Source organism: Lissotriton helveticus, chromosome 3_1, assembly GCF_964261635.1.
Source record: "Lissotriton helveticus chromosome 3_1, aLisHel1.1, whole genome shotgun sequence".
NCBI lineage: Eukaryota > Metazoa > Chordata > Amphibia > Caudata > Salamandridae > Lissotriton > Lissotriton helveticus.
The window spans coordinates 1,270,357,707-1,270,379,351 of record NC_136061.1 but is presented as its reverse complement, the minus strand read 5'-3'; the positions used below and the strand labels follow the sequence as shown (position 1 = coordinate 1,270,379,351).

The following is a 21,645-nucleotide window of genomic DNA, read 5'->3' as shown; positions in this document are numbered from 1 at the left end:
TGAGGAGGTATAGGGAGTATATTGAATATGCTACTTACCAGTATGCATCTGTTCTTGGCATGTAGGGCTGCTAACATTCATATCTTTTGCATTAGATCGCCGCCTAGTGTTGGGTCCGGATGATCGCACATTGTTGTCCTGGAAGAGTCTTCGAAGTATCCTGAGATAGGTGGCTCCTCCCCTGGACTACAGTGCGCATGGGCATCGGCTCCATCCCCAGATTGTTTTTAGCCATTGTGGCAGAGATGGAGTGTAAAGTGTAAAGGATGTCCATGCTAATGATTGTATACAAGAGTATGTCTGCAGCTGCGACAGGCACCGGGGAGGAGGGCGGGAGATATGAATCTTAGCAGCCCTACATGCCAAGAACAGATGCATACTGGTAAGTAGCATATTCAGTTTGAGGCATGTGGGCTGCTAAATTCATATCTTTTGCATAGAATGTATAGCAGTCCCTCCATTAGCGGCGGTTGCCTGTGCCAGCTGCAGAAGCCTGAAAAAGTGTTTTGAGAACAGCCTGTCCTACAGCTGCTTGCTGCTTGGAATGTACATCAACACAGTAGTGTTTTGTAAAGGTATGTGGTGTAACCCATGTGGCTGCTCTGCAAATGTCCTCTAAAGGAATGTTCCCCAGGAAAGCCATAGATGCCCCCAATTTGCGAGTGGAGTGCGCTCTTGGGGGTATTGTCAAGGTACGTTTTGCCTTATGATAACATATTTGGATGCACTTAACAATCCACCTGGCTATTCCTGCTTTGGAAATTGGGTTGCCCTTGTGCTGTGGTGCGAAGGCAACAAAAAGCTGTTTTGTTTTCCTAAAGTGTTGTGTCCTGTCAATGTAGTACATCAACGCCCTCCTAACATCCAAAGTATGAAGCATTCGTTCCGCCACCGTTTGTGGGTTTTGGAAGAATGCCGGCAAGTCAATAGTTTGGTTGAGATGAAATTGTGACACCACCTTCGGAAGGAATTTGGGGTTAGTACGTAGTACTACCCTATTTGGATGAATCTGAATGAATGGCTCTTGGATTGTGAGCGCTTGTAGCTCACTAACACGCCTTAGTGACGTAATAGCAATTAGGAAAGCTACTTTCCACGTTAGGAACTGGAGTTCACACGAGTGCAGTGGCTCAAAAGGTGGTCCCATCAGTCTGGTGAGGACCACATTGAGGTTCCACACCGGAGCTGGCGGTGTTCTTGGGGGAATGACTCGTTTCAGACCTTCAAGGAAAGCTTTAATGGCAGGCACCCTGAAGACAGAGAGATGCTGCCTATTCTGAAGATAAGCTGCTATGGCGGATAGATGTATCCGAATAGAAGTGTACGCTAGATTGCACTTGTAAAGATGTAGCAGATAGCAAATGATGTTAGGGATAGATGCATCTAGCGGGTTGATGTCATTGGCTGTACAGTAAATGACAAAACGCTTCCATTTTGCAGCATAGCATGCTCTGGTAGTTGGCTTCCTTGCCTCCTTGATGATGTCCATGCATTCTGGAGGTAGGTGAAGGTATCCAAACTCTAGGATTTCAGGAGCCAGATCGCCAGGTTGAGCTGCTGCGGATCTGGATGCTGAATGTCTCCATGGTTCTGCGTCAAAAGTCTGGGCGTGAGGCGCAGTCTTTGATGCGGCACCACCGAGAGTTCGAGGAACGTGGTGTACCATGCTTGGCGCGCCCACGTCGGAGCAACCAGGATGAGAGTCATCGAGTGCTGCCTTAGCTTTCTTGCCACCAGCGGTATCAGAGGGGCTGGCGGAAAAGCGTACGCAAATTTGCCTGACCAGTTCATCCATATCGCATTCCCCTGCGACTGTGGGTGAGGGAACCTGGCGGCAAAGTGTTGGCATTTTGCGTTTTCTTTTGTTGCAAACAGGTCTATCTGCGGATGACCCCACTGCTGGAAGTACGGGTGGAGTACAGATGGGTGTAACTCCCACTCGTGCATTTGATGGCTGTATCTGCTGAGCAGATCCGCCATCTGATTGTCCTTGCCCGGGAGGTGTTCTGCCATGAGGAAAATGTTCCTCTGAATGGCCCACTTCCACATGCCCTGAGCCAGATGAGACAGCTGTGGCGAGTGGGTGCCCCCTTGCTTTTGAATGTAGTACATTGCGGTCATGTTGTCCGTTCGGACTAACACTACCTTGTTGCACAGATGTACAATGAAGGACTTGAGCGCCATGAAGATTGCCATCAGTTCCAGATAGTTGATGTGCATCTTCTGTTGCTGCGTCGTCCATAGTCCCTGCACTGTGTAAGTGAGCAGATGAGCTCCCCATCCCTGGAGAGATGCGTCCGTTGTCAGGATAATCTGTGGCACTGGCTCCTGGAACAGTCGGCCCTTGCAAAGGTTGTGTGGAGTCCACCAATGCAGAGAGTCGTATGCCCGACTGGTAACCAACACTAGGTCTGTTAATTGTCCCTGAGCCTGTGTCCACTGATTTGCTAAGCACTCCTGGAGCGGGCGCATATGTAACCGTGCGTGAGGGACTATGAAGATGCAGGAGGCCATCATGCCTATCAACTGCATGAACACTCTCGCTGGAAGTGAGTGTTGTGGTCTGAACTTCTGGATTAGAGACTGCATGCTGTCTATCCTGACTTGGTTTGGCTGAGCCATGGCCGTCAGGGTATTGATCGTCGCACCTAGAAACTGCCGGACATGTGCCGGCTGAAGATGCGACTTTGGGTAGTTCAACGAGAAGCCTAGATCGTGAAGGAGGTGAATGGTAGTCGACATGTCCGCGGCGCACTGTTGTTCCGACTTGGCTTGAACGAGCCAGTCGTCCAGGTAGGGGTAGACATGGATGTTCTGCCTCCTGAGGTGCGCTGCTACTGTCGCCAGACACTTGGTAAACACTCTTGGGGCTGTGGTCACTCCGAAGGGTAGGACCTTGAACTGATAATGCCTGCCTTGGATAGTGAACCTGAGGTATTTCCTGTGGGATGGGTGTAGTGGTATGTGGAAATAAGCATCCTTGAGATCTAAGGTTGCTAAGAAGTCCCCTTGGTTTAACAAGGGAAGAATCTGTTGCAGTGTAAGCATATGGAAATGTTCTGACAGTATGTACAGGTTGAGGGGACGCAGATCCAGAATGGGTCTGAGAGATCCGTCCTTCTTTGGAATAAGGAAGTACAGGGAATATACCCCTGTGCCTTCCTCCCCCACTGGCACGAGCTCGATTGCGCCTTTTTGCAGCATCACCACCACTTCCTGCTGCAATAAGTGCAAGTGCTCTGCGGACATAGGCCGTTGCCTTGGTGGAATGTTGGGTGGAGTGGATTTTAACTCTAGACAATAACCGTACTGGACAAGTTGTCGCACCCACCTGTCTGTGGTGATGTTTCTCCAGACGTGCAGGAACTGCTGTAGTCTCCCCCCGACAGGTGTCAAGTGGTCGGGGGGCAGTGACAGAGAGTCACTGTTTGCTCGGGGCAGAGGAGCGGGAGTTGTTGTTCCCTCTGCCACGTCCTCTGGCGCTGTTTCCTCGGTAACCCCCCTTGTTTTGTTTGGGGTACGAGGATTGTGCTCCACCTCTAGAGAATTGTGATTGTTGACCCATCTGTCCTCTGGTGACTCCACGTGCACCTGAGCGACGAAAATTGTTGCCGCGAAACTGTTGTGATTGGAGGGCCCCCATAGACTTAGCAGTTTCGGTGTCTTTCTTAATTTTTTCTAGGGTGGTGTCAACATCTGGACCAAACAGTCTATCAGGATTGACTGGCTGATTAAGTATGGTTGTTTGAATGTCAGGTTTAAACCCCGATATGCGGAGCCACGCCTGTCGTCTCAGCATGACGCTAGTGTTAATGGCCCTAGCTGCTGTGTCTGTGGCATCAAGTGCACACTTTATGGCTGCGTTGGAGATCAGTTTTCCCTCTTCTATAAGCAGTTTGGTGCCCTCTTGAAACTGCGAAGGCAGGTGTTCTAAAACCCGCTCTAGGGTGTCGTAATGCGCCCTATCATAACGTGCCAAGAGTGCCTGTGTATTTGCAATACGCCAAAAATTGGCAGCCTGTGCAGCTACTCTTTTGCCTCCTGCCTTTAGCACTTTGGACTCCTTATCCGGGGGAGGAGCTTCACCCGTTGTTTGGGAGTTGGCCCTTTTGCGGGCATTTGCGACCACCAGGGAGTCAAGCGGCAACTGTCCCCGAATGTATGCAGGGTCTGCAGGTGCTGGTCTGTACTTCTTTTCGATACGTGGATTGACCACTCTCGCCCTGGTAGGTTCTTTAAAGATGTCCGCAGCATGCTTGAGGACCCCTTTGAGCATAGGCAGTGTCTTTACTGTCCTTTCAGAGACTGAAAAAGTGTCAAATAGAAAGTCTTCTTCTACTGGGTCAGCATGCATGTCCACATCATGATTAGCAGCTGCCCTCTCAATTAGTGCATGAAAACCTGCAGAATCTTCTGTTGGGGATGCACGTGCACTGAAAGGCTGTGGGTCTTGCCCCACATTTTGGGTGCCTTGGTCACCAATGTCATCATATGGATCTGGCTGTGCATCGGGTTCATTGATGGGGAAAGTGTATTGGTCATCTTCATTATATCCCTCACCCTCAGAGTGTTCTGGGGAAGGAGTTGGGCTCCTTCTTGGAGGAGGCTGGACAGGTTCCATGAGGTCTGAAGCGTCCTGAGGAAGCCTTTTCTTCTTCAGGGGGATGACATAGGAGTCCACTGGCTGTGAAGTGATCCTCCTCTTGTAAAGGGTCAATTTGCCCGTGTCTGCGTCGATAAAACGCTCAGAATCTTCTTCTGAGTCGAGTACTCGACTTGAAAGTGCTCCTGCCGTTGAAGAATCCGACTTCTTTGGCGTCGATTTTGTTGAAAAGGCCTTCGGCGCCTCTTTTGGCGGCAGAAGGAAGAGAAGTTTACTTGCAGGCTTCACCGGAATGTCCATCGACTTCTGTGGCGATGGCATCGGAGCCGACGTAGCAGAGGCCCTCTCCCTGATTCTCTGTAGTGAAGAGGCGATGGGGGACGCGTCACTTACAGTGGCCTTTGGCGCCGACGAGGAGGTCTTGACCTTGCCCTCGGATCCGACGTCCTGTTGGCCCTTCTGAGTTTTGGACGAAGATGCCGCAGTCGCCGACACCGAGTCCTTGGACCGATGCGTAGATGTGCCAGCCTTCGATCCGTGTGATTTTGCCGGCTCCGTCTCCACCACGCGTCCGACTAACGAAGTCCCAGTCGGAACTGGAGCCGTGTCGCTGGCTTTTGCGGGCTTTGACGGCGTCGCAGCGGTTGACCCGTGCCGACCACCCTTCTTAGAGGAACCCTCCTCTGGCGCCGATTTTGATACTGTGGAATCGACAGATTTCTTCGACTTCTGTGGACCGGGGGCCGACGGAGTCGATGAAGCAGCGGGTGTAGGTGTTTTCGGTGGGACGGCCGCCATCTTAGGGACGTTCGAATCCATAAGTTTCGGTTTCGTTTTCGGGTCGGCCATTTTAGGTGTAGTCGATACCGTAGGTTTCAGTTTCGGTTTCGATACGGGCTGCGCAGCAAGTATGTCCGTGGCCGGGCCTGAGGGCGGGGCCGTGGCTTGCGGTACGGGGTCTTGGGTAAGGCCGACAGGCGATCCCGTGACCCGATCCTGATCTTCGTAACCTTCGGGGCATAGCTCGTCCCCTGAGCTATCTTCCGCGGCCCCATAAATCTCTTCGACGTCCCCTACCTCGTCGACGTATTCAAGGCCTTGACCCACGACTCCGTCGTCGTCTTCCGGATCCGCCTCGACCTCCGTCTCGGGCGGGGATATTTGAAGATGATGGCTCTGGTCCTCCTCTTCTTGGTCGCCGAAGATGTTTTCTGGATCTGGGGCCGCTTGTCTGGCCTCAAGGCGCACCGCGCGCCGAAGCTTGAGTGTCTTCTTTGACCTGAATCTTGCGCAGGCCCTGCAGTTGTCTTCGTTATGGTCTGGTGAAAGGCATTTGTTACAGACCGGGTGCACGTCGATATGTGGGTATTTGGACCCACAGAGCGGACAGTACTTAAACGGACTCCGCTCCATGCTGAAAAGTTGCGGTCGTGTCGCGATGAGAAGGCCTCTATGTCCGAAGAGTGAAAATACTCCGCTGATTCCGACTCCAAGAGACGGAAGAACTCGAGACCGTGCGCAAACAATACCGACGCAAAGAATACAAGGCCTTTTGGCCGTAAAAAAGCTAGTTTTTCTCGGTTCCGACAGAGAGACGTCGAGACCGCATCCGAACCCAATGGTGGAAAAAAACAATCTGGGGATGTAGCCGATGCCCATGCGCACTGTAGTCCAGGGGAGGAGCCACCTATCTCAGGATACTTCGAAGACTCTTCCAGGACAACAATGTGCGATCATCCGGACCCAACACTAGGCGGCGATCTAATGCAAAAGATATGAATTTAGCAGCCCACATGCCTCGAACACCGTATTCCCACTTATGTGTGGGTACTGGTTCTATGGCCCCATTTTGAAGTAAGGATTGAACTTCCTCTTTGAGAAGGTTGAAATGATGTTGAGCTACTACCCTTTGCTTTTGTGGTATTTTGTGTAGGGTGGTGCCGAATTTGAGACAATAGCCCTTTTTAGGTCGACCCTGGGCAGCGCACGTGCTGCTCTGCGCGCCATGCTGTATTGGAATATGGAATGGAAGCTCCGCCCATATTGGTCATTGGCTTGCGTCATGGTCCTTCGTAAATGCTGGCTTCTGATTCATTAAAAGGCTTGCTAGTCCCACCTTATTACCGCCTTGTCTTCATTCGTAACCTCTCATGAAGACTGGCCCTTTTACTTCGGTTGTTACACAGCATGTCTTTTTTAGTCTGGAAGTACTATTTTCTTTAAATAGCTTTTCCTACTACAGGCATGGCATGCTTTCTTGCAACATTCAGCACTCCATGCACAATCTCACTTTCTAAGCAGCTCGGGACAATAGCAGCCGCTTCTTTGAATAGGTCTCGAATTTATAAGAGTTTGAGCTATTGGCATTGTACATGACAATACCTTTTATTTTTGTGTTAATTATCAAAACATAAATAAAAGGCATTTTCATTTTCAAAGCGAATAGCTTAAACTCTCGCAAATGAGAGACCTATTGCATTGCAAATGCTTGTTTAACTATTGCTAGCCACTATTGATCTGAGGTGATTTCAATCCAGCGAGTAAGGAAATCCTTTATCTGTCAAGTCCTGCTGGTGTTATATATTAAGTGGCCTGGGCTAGTTCTTCTTTAGTGCTGGGGACCCTGCATTACCCTTGCCTGGCAATCCCCTGGTCTTCTGAAAGTCATAGACGGTCTGTTGTCTTTGATATGCTTGCATCTGGGAATGGGACCATTGCCTTGTTTTGGTAAGCCTGCTGGAGTGCCCTTTGAGGTGGCTGTTTGTAATGTTCTCACTGATTTGGTAATCTCCTAGTTGTCCTAATTTTCTCTAATATTTAATCTACCTAGGGAACAAGAGATGCTCTACTACGGAGGGAATGTTAAGAAGGTGTAATTGTATATCTGCTTTGAAACCCGATACATAGAACCAAATAAGCCTTCAGAGCAGTATGCTGGTATTTACACCCAATGAGGCAGAGTTTGCAGTGTCGGTGCTCAGCGCATTCTGGTGTTGGAAAATACTTTCCTTTCAGCCATACATTCCTCATAGCGTTTTCTATATACCCCAGGAAGATGTATTAGGGTCTTCACATCCTACCAATGTAATCTGTCATATTGACAGCAACACTACAGAGTTGGTAATGCTCCAGTGGGTTGGGGTACCTATCGCAGCATCTATGCGCTTCCTTTCTTTATCTGGGTGTGGGCCATCCCCAATGGTTTGTGCAGCTTCTTTCTAGCTGAACATAGTACAAGAGAGTTTGGTGGAACCTGTGCCCTGACGTAAATAGGGTCTTCTGGAGACACCTTGTATTTCGTATGTTCTATTCGTGCGTAACCGTCCTTGCCCTGAACAGGTCTTTAAAGATGTCAGGGGGTGGCTTATTTCATCGAACACTTAAACATAGATAAGAACTGAATGCTGCACTCAGTTCCTGAGAGGGTCTTTACTAGGAAATTGTTTTCCTCTTCCACAAAATGCATTGTGGTGTTGTGGTGTTAATCCACTCTTTGAATTACAGCAAAGGACACTGTTGTATCACCGGTGGGAGATGGGGGTTTTTCTTGGTGAGGCTCTATGTCATGATCCTCCGAGGGATCTACATTGTAGTCTTGCCAGAGAGTATCTCCTGTCCCTGTGGGTTGGTCATATAGTTACCTCTCTCCATATGGGCTGCCTGGGTCTGTGATGGAGTAAATAGACTTATCTGAAGACTGTCAGTGGCAGAGGTACCGTGTTAAGATTGGCCTAGGTGGTGGTGTAAAAGTAAAGCTTCCTTTTCTTTGGAATAAGAGGAAGTATGGAGAGAGTAGTTGGCAGTGGAGGCTGCACCAAATCTTCTGCTTGTGTCCAGAGGTGTTTGTGTAGGGTGTCAAGTTCCTCTCCTAGTCTTTTTAGAAAATGGGACCTCAGAGGTCTCTGAGGTGGGCATTGAAAGTACTCTCAGTTTGGCTCTTCACTCCGACCTGGCTTGCAGTCCTTTGGATACGTTGGTGCTGGAGTCATACGTGGCAGCGGTTTCAGTTCTGAACCTACTTCTCAGCTCTGGGAAGGGCCCAAGAGCAGCGGTTGGCCTACAGGTTCCTTTTTGGCTATTACGGTCTGGAAGCCCAACTCCTTCAGGGACGGTGGTCCTTTGTGGTGGTTCATTCTTTCCCCATGCCACAAGTCAGTACTCGCATACCTCGCCGTCTTCTTTGTGGGCAGGCCTGCTTGCTGAGAATCCGAAGGGTCGCATTTTTCATTAGAAGCTTCTGATAAGACTTCAGGGCGTGGAGTTCTCCTTGAGACATGTGGTTCTGATGGCCCCATGAATACTTCCGCATCCAGGGAGTGGTGCTCCATGCAGAGGTCTGGGGTGCCCTCCAGGGATGGCTGTTGCATGCTTGTTTGTGCCCATCATCTCTTTTTCTGATCCTGGAGTATTGACAGAAGATGCAGTCCAACTCTTGGTGTTGGAGTAAAACAGATATTACAGACCTTGCACTGGTCGGACCACGGATATATGGGCAGAATCGAAAGAGTTTGCTCCATCTGCCAACATTCTCTGAGGCAGAGTCCTCCATAGTTACAAAGAGTACTTGTTCACGTGCAGTCTACTGATCTAACAGGATGAATCCGATGCAAGCAAGTGTAATATTACTGTGGTACTGATGAACCAAAGTTGGACCCAAAGTTGCCGTGCACAGCTGTAATTTTATTAGAGCCACTGCTATTCACGTCCGATCCAGATGGTGGAATAATAATCTAAGGGTGAAGCTGAGGCCCATGTGCATTCTGAACTAAGATGAGACACTTAACATCTTGTGAGTCAAAACTTCTTTGGAGAAAAAACAACTTGTGTAATGTCCGGAGTATGCAAATTACGTTTATCTACAGCCACACATGCTACGAACCTAGCATATAGACAGTTACTGAAATAGGATTTTCTACAAAAAGGTTGCCCAGATGGGAGCACGTCACACCAGAGAAAGAGAGCACAGGAGAAAGGGTTAATCTGCTCTCGAATTGAGAGCAGGATCACGCCAAAAGGTCAAGAAGGCCTGGTGCCTGCTGATGTGGTAGAAAAGTGCATTAAATGAAATACACTCTATTTTCAAGCACCACACAGTGTGAGGGTATTCTCGTTCTGGAAAGTGCTTCTACAATCACTTAAAATTAACATGTTGCCAGAGCAGACTCGTTGGTCACACTCTTACCTGTCAAATTGTGATGACCCTATTGTTTATTTCACTCTGCGCAAAGCTTCTGCAGATTATGGAAAAGAACCATCCAGTGACAAACGGCAAACAGAACACAAACAGTGGGTTCAGACTGTGAAAAACTGACTTGCAGCGGTGGCAGATTTCGAATTTAGCAAGCAGCTTCCTCTATGTGTCTGTGGTCCAGCTGACACACAGTTACTACTTTGTGACTGGCAGTCTTATAGCATGTCCCATCTTATCCCAGGCCAAAGTCAGGAATGTGATAGGACTCGACACAAGAGCACCCCATACACAGCTTCGATGCCAGCGCTCATAGGAAGACTGAAGAAACAACAGTATGAACATTGCAGCATTCCATTCCTAACCAAGCGACTCAACCAAAAGCTGACTGCCCCAACCTGAAATGTTTGGCATCCCATCTGTCAGACTTTGCATACTTCAGATTGGAACATACAACTACCAATGAAATAACCTGGTCCAACAAGGTTGGTCTGGGTCGCCACCAACATTCCAGAGAAGTTCTGGCAGCAGCCCAACCTTGGAAACCCATAAAATATCCACTCCCCCCATAAGCAAGTTAGAATTACCATTTGCAGGAGGGGGAACATCACAGTTAACTGTGACACGCAGCTCTAGCACTACACTGTTCGTCAGCCCCTCTAGTCAAGCACTATTGCGTTGCACTCTTGTGTGGTGTGAGCAGAGGATTAGATATTGCTTGCAGTGGGGCAGCTTAAACTTCACAGTGGACCAGTACTGCAGACTTTGATGAAGCTAGTTTTATAATAGATTCACCTCTGTAATCCTACCCTCGGTTACTCATGTTTACTATATGCCATGCAAGTTTCAGTGACTCTCGCTGCCAGTAGCAGAATACTGTTCAAGCTAGCACGGGTTTAATAATAACAGGAGCTTGGACAGAACTGTACTTAAATAAGTAGCAAACAAGCCCTCCGAAGGGTAATGAAAGAGTGCTTCTCTGTGTCTATCTCACTTTCTTGAGCAACCAGCACTTTCCAATATTTCTTCTGAGGCTGGTGTTAATTTTGATTTGGGAACAGTAGCCCATTTGCTGCTCCTAGCTTTGTGCAGGGGAAATTGTGAGCCCGGTCAGACTGAGCAGGCCGGGATAAATGAGTCAGCTAAGTTACAGTGCAGCGTACATCTTTGATAATTGGCAAACAGCCGTAACACAACAGGTATTGTGGGGAAATTACTCGGAAGAAGATTGTTGGGGGGAGGCTGTGAAGATTTTCCCTGTAGTGTCTAGTTTTCCCCAAACCTGCAGGCAAGAAATTGCCTGTGGAAAATGCTCTATGGACCAGTCGGAACAAAAAAGGGCGTGCTTAGTTATCTCCAATATATAAAGTTAATTGTGAGGTGCCACCTCACCCCTTACTGCAGCTCCTTAATGATGCATCTACAAAATAAGACTGCATAAAACACTCGATGAGGCCTCAGCCGTGCCCACGATGGCACCAACAGAAGAACTAATGCAACAGTGACCACCAAGGAGCAGGCAGTTTTTTGGTCCAGAGGATTGCAGTAGAAGGGAGGCCATGCCTTGCAGGGCCAGTGTTGATCTCCTTACATTCATGGAACTTGAGCTGTCACTTCCTTATTTGCTCTACTATCCAGGGATAACATCAGAAACTGTCAATCTCACAAACCGTCACCGATACTTGCATCTCTATTCCTGTTCACTGCAGGTCTCAAACACTTCCTTCCTAAACCCACTTTTCTGCTCCTCCTTGACAAGTACGAGTTTCATGGGCAAAACCCTTCTGCCCTACCTGATCAAGCATTTCCCAGACACCGCTCCTCTCCTCCAACCCATCTTTTCCACACTCTGCCCAACCTTCCTTACATGGCCCGGTCTACTTGCCTTTATTGGACCTAGAGTTTCCATAGATATCAGCCTATCACCTGGCATTTACGGAACACTACTCCATCTGTCCCATGGAACACTGCCTCTCAAACCTTCTTCTGCTGCCACCTTCTCACCAGCAAGCACTTGCACCCATTCTCCCATCACATCTGCAGTTTCTCCAACAGGTTTACTTCTGACCACCATCTTAATAACAAACTGCTCCTCTGCAACATTTCACCAAATGTTTCCCAAACCTTTGCCCCTCTGTCCCCACCACCCAGTGCGATTCTCAGACACATGCCCCTCTGTTCCCATCTCAGGCGGTGCTCATCCATTACCCTTCTGCCCCATTTCACTCAGGCTCTCTTTAACACTTGTCACTCTTCATCTCTCATCAGATGTTTCTAAAATAATGACAGCTTTGCTTCATCCCACCCGGTGTTTTTCAAAATCTTGACCCTCTGCTTTCATCCCAACCGATGTTAAAACAATTTCTTCAGTAACCTCGCCCAGTGTTTCTTCCACACTTGCTCCTATGTACCCCATCTCAGCCTGTATTCCTCATAAGATTTCTCCTCTGTCCCAAAATTATCCTACGCTTCTCAAACACTGACCTCTCTGCCCCAGTATCACCCAGTGTTTCTCAAACACTTTCCCCTCTTACTCCATTTCACTAACAAACACTTGCCATTTGCCCCCATCTCGCCTGGTGTTTCTCAAACACTTGCTTCTCAGTTCCATCTCAGGAACAAACAATTGCCCCTCTACGTTCATATCACCAGTGTTTCTCTAACACCTGCTTCTCTATGCCCTTTTCAGTGTTTCTCAATTGCGCCTCTGAACCAATCTCGCTAGGGTATTTTTTAAACAACTGCTCTTCTGTGACCATCACACCCAGCATCCCATAAACTCGTGCCCTTCCACCCATCTCACCCAGTATTTCTCAATCATGTGCCCAGTTTCTCATACACGTCCTCAGCCACATCTTACAAACACGTGCCCCTCTGAGCCCATCTCACCCGGTGCTTCCGCTTCTCCTTCATGATGTCCTTGGTGTCCTGCAGCATCTGCTCCTTCCATAGATTAAAGAAGTAGGAGGAGTCTGTGTAAAACTTGAGAGCTTCCTTCCCATCATCCCTAAAAAACAGAAGGAGAAACAGTTAAAGAAATGGTTCAGGAGCCCAGTGAATGACATGTGGCTCTAGCTACAAACACAACATGTAATTGGGTCATTGAACAAAGGGCAACACAGACAGCAAAAGTCCCCGATTAACCCCGTCCCAAGAGGTTCCTGCGAACACAGGGTAACAACCGTCACATACTGTGACTCCCAGAGTCCTGAAACAAGGCCATATACAGGCACATTTCACAACCACCTATTCACAAGTCCATGGAAGAGTAGTTTCAGGAAAATTATGAAAAATGTGTTGAAGCTAGTTCAATGATGAGGTGGAAGCCTGAGTGGATACCTATGAGGCAATTTTGAATTCCAAAAACACAAGAAAACAATTTTCATGACCCTATTACCAAGAATCTATTACCACAATGTATTTTTTTTTTTTTACTATGTAGGTCACTTTTTAAGCCACCCCTTCTCAATGAACTAGCTATACCTTTGGATAATACATACATTTTAGCCTGTGAAATCTTTGCATGAATTAAAACACCTAAAACATCTGAAATTATATTTGCCAGAGCAGAGTGCATGGTTCAGTGGCGAGTTATAGTTAACAGTGTGGCGAGTGAGGTGATAAGGTGTACGGATGTGCACAAGTAATTAATTTAAAGGTGGTGCATGAGTATAAATGTGAGTTATAAGTTATGCCTTATAGTAATGTGAAAGTGGTGAGTAAATGATAAATTCACCAGATATGGCTGAATTTTGCATTTGTTTTCGTTGTGTAGTTTAACATGTGTTTGGCAAAAATCAGATATAAAGAAGGGCAAAAGTGATGCAGAAATCATCAATTTAAGAGAGAAGTATAACTTTTGAATGTTTAATGTTTGTATAGTTTAAGTTGGGTATGTACACAAAACATAAATAAAGATTTCCCAACTATAACTTCTTCTTTAACCTTTGATTGTTTGTGAATGTTAATGGTTTTATAATGTTATTAACAGTTTTGTAATATTCGTCCACTTTAGTCTTGTGGAGTGTGGCACAACATAGTGATGGATAGTGTTCCAAAGTGTACTGTGGTACAGTATACTGTGGTATAGTGGATCGGAGTAACGTGGAACGAGGTATAGTGGAGTGCCGGATACTGCAATGGCATACAGTGGAGTGCTGAGTGGAGTCACATACAGGAGTGGCGTACAGTGAACCCGGATACTGCAGAGCGGCGTATATTGGAGTGCCACAGAGTGTAGTGGTGTGCAGTGGTGTACAGTTGGCTAGCATACAGTGGAGTGTGGTAAAGTGGATTCACGTCCTGTAAAGATTGTAGACTGTATTCGCGTACACTACACTGGTGTACAGTGGGGTGCTAAACACTGGAGTGTAGGGCATATATTTGAATATTGTGTACTGGAATAGTGTACACTGGAGTATGGTACAGAGGACGGGGTACAGTTCAGTGGTGTACAGTAGGGTTATATAAAGTGGAGTGTGGTACAGTGCAGGGTTGTAAAGTTAAATTGTGTAAAATGGCAGAAGTATATTGGAGAGCCATACAATGCAGTTGTGAAAAGCAGAATAGCGTACACTACAGTTGGGTACAGTGTAGTGCGGTACAGTGCAACAGCATATGGTGGAGTAGCATAAATGATAGTGCGATACTTTTTAACTTTTGGAAAGGCAGTCATTAGCCATTTAGCTAATGACTTGTCATCCTTCTATACCTCTGCAGTACTGCAGCTAGAAATATAACTAAGTTTAAAACACGTAAAACTAAAAAAAGGAATAAAAATTACCCTACTTACCTGCTGTACCCCACAGAATCATCTGCACAGTAGTATATTTAATCCAATTTTAGTGAAAATCCAACTGAAAGTCTATGTAAAATGCAATGGATTTTCCACCTGTTCTACGATCCCCCTTTTTTTCTTTACACCCTGACGACCAAACATAGCAACATTTTCCATACTTTGACAGTGAAACAGGGGCAGCAGATCAGGAAAGCTTCCCGGACAATCGTCAAAAGAATGCAAAGTTATTAAGGGACAAAAAATTTAAAAAATCCCTTTCTCTGGTCACCCTAAGCTAACTAGAACTACAGAATAAAACACAATGAGATGATGGACGGAGTGCTGAAACTTTTCAGACACTCACTCACAGTCACAGATCTGGGTTGAACCCATCAACGTTCTTTAGCTCACTTCACTACCTTAGTTCAGACCCAGCCATATGCAAATCAGGCTTGACCCTGTTCCTCATGGGAACAGTCCAGCCTAATCTGCCAGGTCTACCCTGGACCGAAAACCAGCATCCTGGGACCGGTCTCAAGGTAACACCCCTCATCTTGAAACCAGTGGCAAAGTGAGCAAGGGACCCACGTCTGGGCATACCCTGCCAACTTAGGGCAAACAAAGAAAACACAAAGGAGATGATGGACGGAGAGCTAAAACTTTTCAGACACTCACCCCCAGTCACTGTACTGGGTTGAACCCATCATCGTTCTTTAGCTCACTTCGCTTCAACCCAGATCTGTGACAGGGGGTGAGTGTCTGAAACGTTTCAGCACCGCGTCCATCATCCCCTTGTGTTTGCCCTAAGTTGGCAGGGTATGCCCAGATGAGAAATCTACTCTTGGACACGAAAATTAGCCAATAGACGTACGGCTAAAGCTTTTTTAATCAATTATCCTTCGATATATGCCCAGTACTGTTGCTTAACACGCTGAATAGGTATTGGTAGAAGATGGATGCTTGCAGTAGTGGTGCAAGCGTAACACCTTCAAAATGTTCCTAAAATATTGAAGCCAATTGTTACTGACTACCAAAGTAGGGGTACATATCTTGGATAGATTGTATACAAACACATGGGCCAATATTTCAATGAAAGTGCATCCAACACAAAGGTTTTAACCCTACTTGAGCTGTAGTTGGTGCGATGCCCACCTCCAAAAACAGGGGAACCAGTAGGGTTCAAGGACCCATGCCCATTTGTGACCTGAAGAAATTGTTCTCTTCAATTTGAAGCTTTTTCAAATTCGCAAAACCCCATAATTGAGCACCCTACAGGGGCAAAGCCACTGTCTTCTGCTGATAAATGTGCATACGTTTACTCAACAATCTTCCCCCCAGTTTGCGTTTTACATCCAGAATTGCCCTGAAATTTTGAAATAGGCTTATAGACGCCTGGGATATCTGTGCTTTAGACCTCTACTTCTCAAAGCAGATCCCCAGACATATTCTGGTTTCTCTTCTTGAGCTCTGTGAGGACAGTTTGTAAATAGTTGGATGCAGCTTGCTCTAACATGTTTGTACTTCTATGGTGGGTACTCCACCTTAAGATTTTCTTGCTTGGCAAGGAATCCATGTAGATAGAGTTCAGGCCTGGAAGGCCCAACCGGTTCCAAGGAAGCATACCTCAACTACATATCCTCAGTCTGCAAATCGGTATAAAGATGGGCGCTCAAGAGCCAAAGTTATTTTGGTCTCTTCTACAGAGAAGGGGGTATTCTGCAGAGTACTGAGGGACTACAATGCAACCAAGGATTGATGTCACACAGGCAGTCAACTTCACACATCCGAGGGAACAGTGCCTTGAGTCCTATCTGGAGAAGGAATTACTGGACTGTCCTAGGAGCCTAAACATCCTGCCTATGAGTGACGGAAGAAAGAATTAACCCGACAGGAGGAGCAGATCATGGAAGGGACAGCTGTGATTGAGCCTGGTGTAGAGCCCATCCAACAGACTCAAGGTACTGTCAGATCGGGCAGTGCCACCTTCGTCAAGTTATTCTGGTCCTAGCTGCCAAGCACACCGGGCACCTGGAGCGGCGTGCCCTTGTAGCAGGCTTCACTGAAGCTGGGATAAGTGCCTGCTGATAGCCTGTGCGACCCACAGGAAGACTGTGTTAACATAACATTGCTAAGTGAGTCATTGGGCCTGTGGCATGAGGTGCAGGTGGAGGACTATTTGGTAAAAGCTCCTAGAACACAATGACTCACACCTGTGAACCAGGCATTCACGAATTCTTGATTTGCTATGAAATTTTATGTTTTCTGTCAAATAAAGTACCTGTAGTTTCTACAAAGAGAATCATGGGACTCAACATTGATCTTACTGCACTGCTGGAGGTGGTAGGGATCCTTGAGCCCGAGTAACACTCAGTAACTTGCCTGAGAAGATGTGATTGCTCACATCGCTGTCCCACAATTAAGTGAAGAAAGGGGGGTACTTAGCACAGCTTGCAGAGCCAAAGTAAGGCAAATATCAATCCCCACGGTTGTAGCCTAGTAGTCATGCTTGCCTCCTGAAAGGGGGTTGATACATGCACAACAAGAAGTTTTTGTAGTAGACTAGTAAACTTTTTAAAAATTTAAACCATAGCTGATAAGTAGTTGCTCCATGTCCTGTATAACACATTCAGTCAACTCAGCATTTTAGTCAACAGAGCCTTGCATGTTGGCGTTTGAGTTTCTAGGAAGTGTTTAAAGCAAAACTACAACCGCAAAAGTGCAACATTATGTTGGCTGAAAAGCCAGGAATGGCTGCTGGTATCATGTCACTTGTAGAATCCAATATAAAATGTAGTTCCTGACTTTCTGTCTTTTTTCTTGTAAGCAAATTAAGGGGTGAACAGCCCCAAGGATGACAGAGTATAAATTGCATTTAAAAAGCAGATGAAAGCATCTCTCACTGCTAGTGGGCTCCCAAGAACAATTCTTGGAAAAACAAACCAGTGTTCTAACAAGACATTTACCAGAACAAAGCGAGCATCGTGTCTGAATTGACACAGAAAGAAAAATAATGTGCTGGCACCCCCTTCCGGTGTGTATCCTCTGCCCAGAGGTTGGTGTGGAGTGCCTGCAACACCACTGTGATGTGGCCAGGCTCGAAGAGATGCAGCACATCCCACCCCACAATGGCAGGCATAAGGGTTGCACATACGCAGATGCCTCTGCACCTTTCTTATAGTCGCACAGAAATGAAGAATCCCTGTTTCAATTCAAACTTCTCAATGGGAGTTTGAAGGAAAGAGAGGACTGTAGGAGCTTTCTTTAAAATCCTATTTGCCCCTTGAAAGCTAATTGTGAGCATTAAGATGATGCCATGTAGAATGGACGAGAAATTCCCAAGCAGTCACTGAGTGGATGGACAGCACAAAAATATGTTGGTGGGAGAGGAGAATGGTCATCACCGGTGATGAGCTACATGAACTCATGCATCAACACCTGCAGGACGTAAAACTGATGTGCAGTTTGCTAGGCACTAGTGACTAACCAAGGGAAATAGGGGAGTCTGAATGGAGCACTTCTCATTCTGTTCGCTTTCCCTGGGATTTATTTCATCAGTGCCGAAAACCTTTGGTTAGGGAATCTTTGCATTGAAAAAGGAAAATCTTTGTTAAGGAGCTAAAAAAAAGTAAAAACAGCAGCAGATATGCATGCTTGGTCACTGAATTCTATTGGTGAATCTACAATACATGTGGCCTACTGTTCGTCTCCTACTACCTCGGAGCCAGCATTTAAGGAGAATTGGAATGGCTACACCACCTAAACTCCTTGATACAAACTTAGACTATTGAAATAAAAAGGTGATGAAGCATAAGCAGCAGTCTGGAACTGAAGGATCTTGTCAGAGCTGCCGTTTACTAAAAGTTAACCTAGTTTTTATGAAGAAGCAGTGCTACGCCAAAGGTAAGGAGGTGCAAAGGAAGGGGAGGAGGGCTGTCACAAGGGTGTGCTTAGAGACGACCTGGCCCAGGTGAGGATACATAGTCTGGTGGGGTGTCGGTATGCTACTTTCTGTGTGTCTGGGATCCACAGCGCATCTTGTGACCTGCCGTCTAAACACAGGGACTTAGAACTTGCTTGAGTTGTCTCTATGGTGTGCATCACAGTGCAGAACATTTTTACCCTCAGGCTAATATGCATCATCTGATGAGCAACAACTAATCAATTTGAGTTTGGTTGGCTCCTGCATTGCGCCATGTGGTTTTTGAGGACACCATGCTCATCAGAGAAGCAGATTCTACTTACCTACTGACATTTTCAGGGCACAGGCACAGACCTTTATGCAAAATAGGCTCACATCCGACAGAATCTAGAGAACTGTGTTGCAGAACCAAAGAACAGAGATGCAATGTTGTGTCGTGTGAAGCAGGAAGAAAATGTATGAATGGATGGATCCAGATATTTTATAACAAGGGACGAATGCCAGACTTGGCTCAGATCCATTCGGGTGGTTTCTTTTTGGCAAGGGCATAACATATTTCACTTTGCTATGCATTCCCTCCTATCCCCTTGCACAGGATTTCTCAAATGTTGAGGAAGCTTCAACAAGACAGGACACAAATTATTCTGGTGGCACAGTATTCGCCAAGAAAAGTGTGGTACACAGACCCACGACTTTTCGTGTGTCCCCCATATCAGCTTAGAGTGGCAGGTCCATCATCCCAATCTCCGGAGCCTCCTCCTTCTTGGATGGAGATTGAGCGGAGGCAGCTGAGCTCTTTTGATCTGCAGGAGATGGTCGATGTCAGCCTATCTGCACGTCACCCCTCCATTACATCAGTTTATGCCCGACAGTAGAATCGTTTCATTGCCCAGTGAGCAACTGGGACACTGACACAAAGGTTTCTTCTGGACCGTCTTACCTCTCTTGTTGTCCACATCATATAAAAGAAACCATTAGTTTTAGGATCTTAAATCCTTGGTCCTGTTAATGTAGTAGGTGACTGCCCTATGTGGGTGCAGCCTGTATAGTCCCTCATCTTTGGTGAGATGGGTTGGAGGGAAAAAGGTGGGAAGCATAATGTGAACTCTTTTGAAGAACTGTCACTTCAAATCAACTAAGAAAGAGGTGAAGAGAGACCTGACTAAAACCACTTGCACTTTACCAATGCCCAGAGCTTATTGGCACCAAAAATACTGTTCTGAACATCAACAGCCACACCAGGCGCCTATGCACGTGCTCAAACAAGGCCCCCATCAAAATTGCGAGAACCAAATTAGGGTCCTGAAAGAGGTTCACTTAAATGACCACTTCAAAAATGTCATAATTATCAGGGACTTAAACAGCAAGGGAGGATAGACAAATAAAGAATAACAATACTGCCACAAGTAGCCTTACTGGGCCCGGATCAGTATGAAGCACAACACATCAGAATGATGGACCTTTGAAGGCATCCACAGACTCATTTGCACACCAGGCAATGAAACTATTCCACTGTCCTTAGTGAACTAGTTACTTCTCTTCGGTAGCGGTCTTTCTAGTGAAGACTATCTGGTTACAGATTCCTCACCTTATCAATATTCCAGAGGCATCACATTGGATGTGGCAAGTCTTCAGCAGTACCACTGCACACTGATAGGTAGCACCATGCGGCTCTGCGCCAATGCCGTTCCGCTCTACAAAGATCATGCCAAGCCTAAATATGCGCCACTCCTGCATGCTGACGTCAGTTGCCTTTGAGGTTGTTCACGTCCCCCAGGTGCAGAGGCCCAATAGCAAATTATTTGTGACAGTCTGTAGATCCCTAGACTTGGGATCTTATTAAAGGATAGAGTCCAATCATAGAAAGGAGAGGGAGGGAAGGTTGGTGAGGAAGCTCTGGCTAGCTAGAGTCTCTACCATAAAGGGCGCTACCAAAGGTAAGTAACTTGTTCTTCTGATAGAGACTTCTAGTTGTAGATTCCTCATCTTTTGATTAGATAACAAACCAGTACCCATTCGGAGGCGTTTCTATGAAGGAACGCAAACCAAAAAGTCCTCCTGCAAGGCAAAGCTGGCAAAATGTCCCTCTCAGCAATTCTGACTGTCCAGACAATAGTGCTTCATGAACATACACAGAGACCTCCATGTAGCTGCCTTAGCAAATATCCAGGAGAGGGACTATGTGTGGCAACACAGTGCTAGTGGCTTTGGCAATGGTAGAATGAACATGCAGTTCTTCCAGAGGCTGCTTGTTGGCAAATGCATAGCAGATTTTAGTGCAAAGCCCAACCCAGTGGGAGATGTCTCTCTTCTGCAAAGACTTGCCTTTTTTGACCCAAGAGAACCCCAAAAAACCGGATCGTCCACCCTGTGTTTTTTGATAGGATCAATATAAAAACTTAGCGCTCTCTTGGGGTCCTAATGGAAGAGCGTCTCCTCCGCCTTAGAGGGGTGCAGCAGAACACAGAACGCTGGCAAGGTGAAGGGTTAACTTGTGTTGAACGGCATCACAAATTTAGGTAAGAAAGATATCCATGTCCTTAGAACCATCATGTCTGGGAAGAAGGTGGTGTATGGCAGGTTGACATACGAAGCCTAAAGCTCAATCACATGACGCCCCAATGTTATGGTGACAAGGAACACAGTCTTGATGGTGAGAACCTACTAGGGCTAGCTGTGAAGCGGCTCAAAGGGAGTGCACATCAGATATATGAGAATCAAGTTATGGTTCCACTGTGGAAAGACAAAAGGAGAGGGAGAAACACATGTTGTAAACCTTTCAAAAAGAGCATAACTGGAGACTGAAATAATGAGGGTAGATCAGGCAAATGTAAAAAGGGCAAAAGAGCCTAAATGAACCCTTTAACTGTGCCCAGAGCAAAACCTGGTCATCCTAGGGACAAAGCAAACAAACGGTTAGATAACTTTGCCTGCAAAGGGTCCATCTGCAGTGTAAAGCCACAAATTTCTCCCAACAACAAGCTGATACAGTCTTTGTCAAAGGAAACCTGTCTGCCAAGATGACGAGCCAAATAGGAGGGATTCTCACCACATTGGATTTTTTAAATTTTCATAAAACATATATGAAGCTAATATCTGATAATGTGTATTATAAATAAATGAACATATTGGTGGTATTTTCTTATTTTAGATTGATG

At 46.5% G+C, this 21,645-nt stretch overlaps 1 protein-coding gene across 3 annotated transcripts in view; it reads right to left on the bottom strand.

Moving 5' to 3' along the window:
- Nucleotides 1-21,645, bottom strand: part of WASF2 (WASP family member 2) — a 400,400-nt gene that overhangs the window by 63,157 nt on the left and 315,598 nt on the right. For all 3 annotated transcript variants that reach the window (XM_078681932.1, XM_078681934.1, XM_078681935.1), the window contains one exon: nt 12,681-12,798. In XM_078681932.1, coding sequence (XP_078538058.1) covers nt 12,681-12,798 — 118 coding nt within the window. The remainder of the gene's footprint in view (nt 1-12,680; nt 12,799-21,645) is intronic.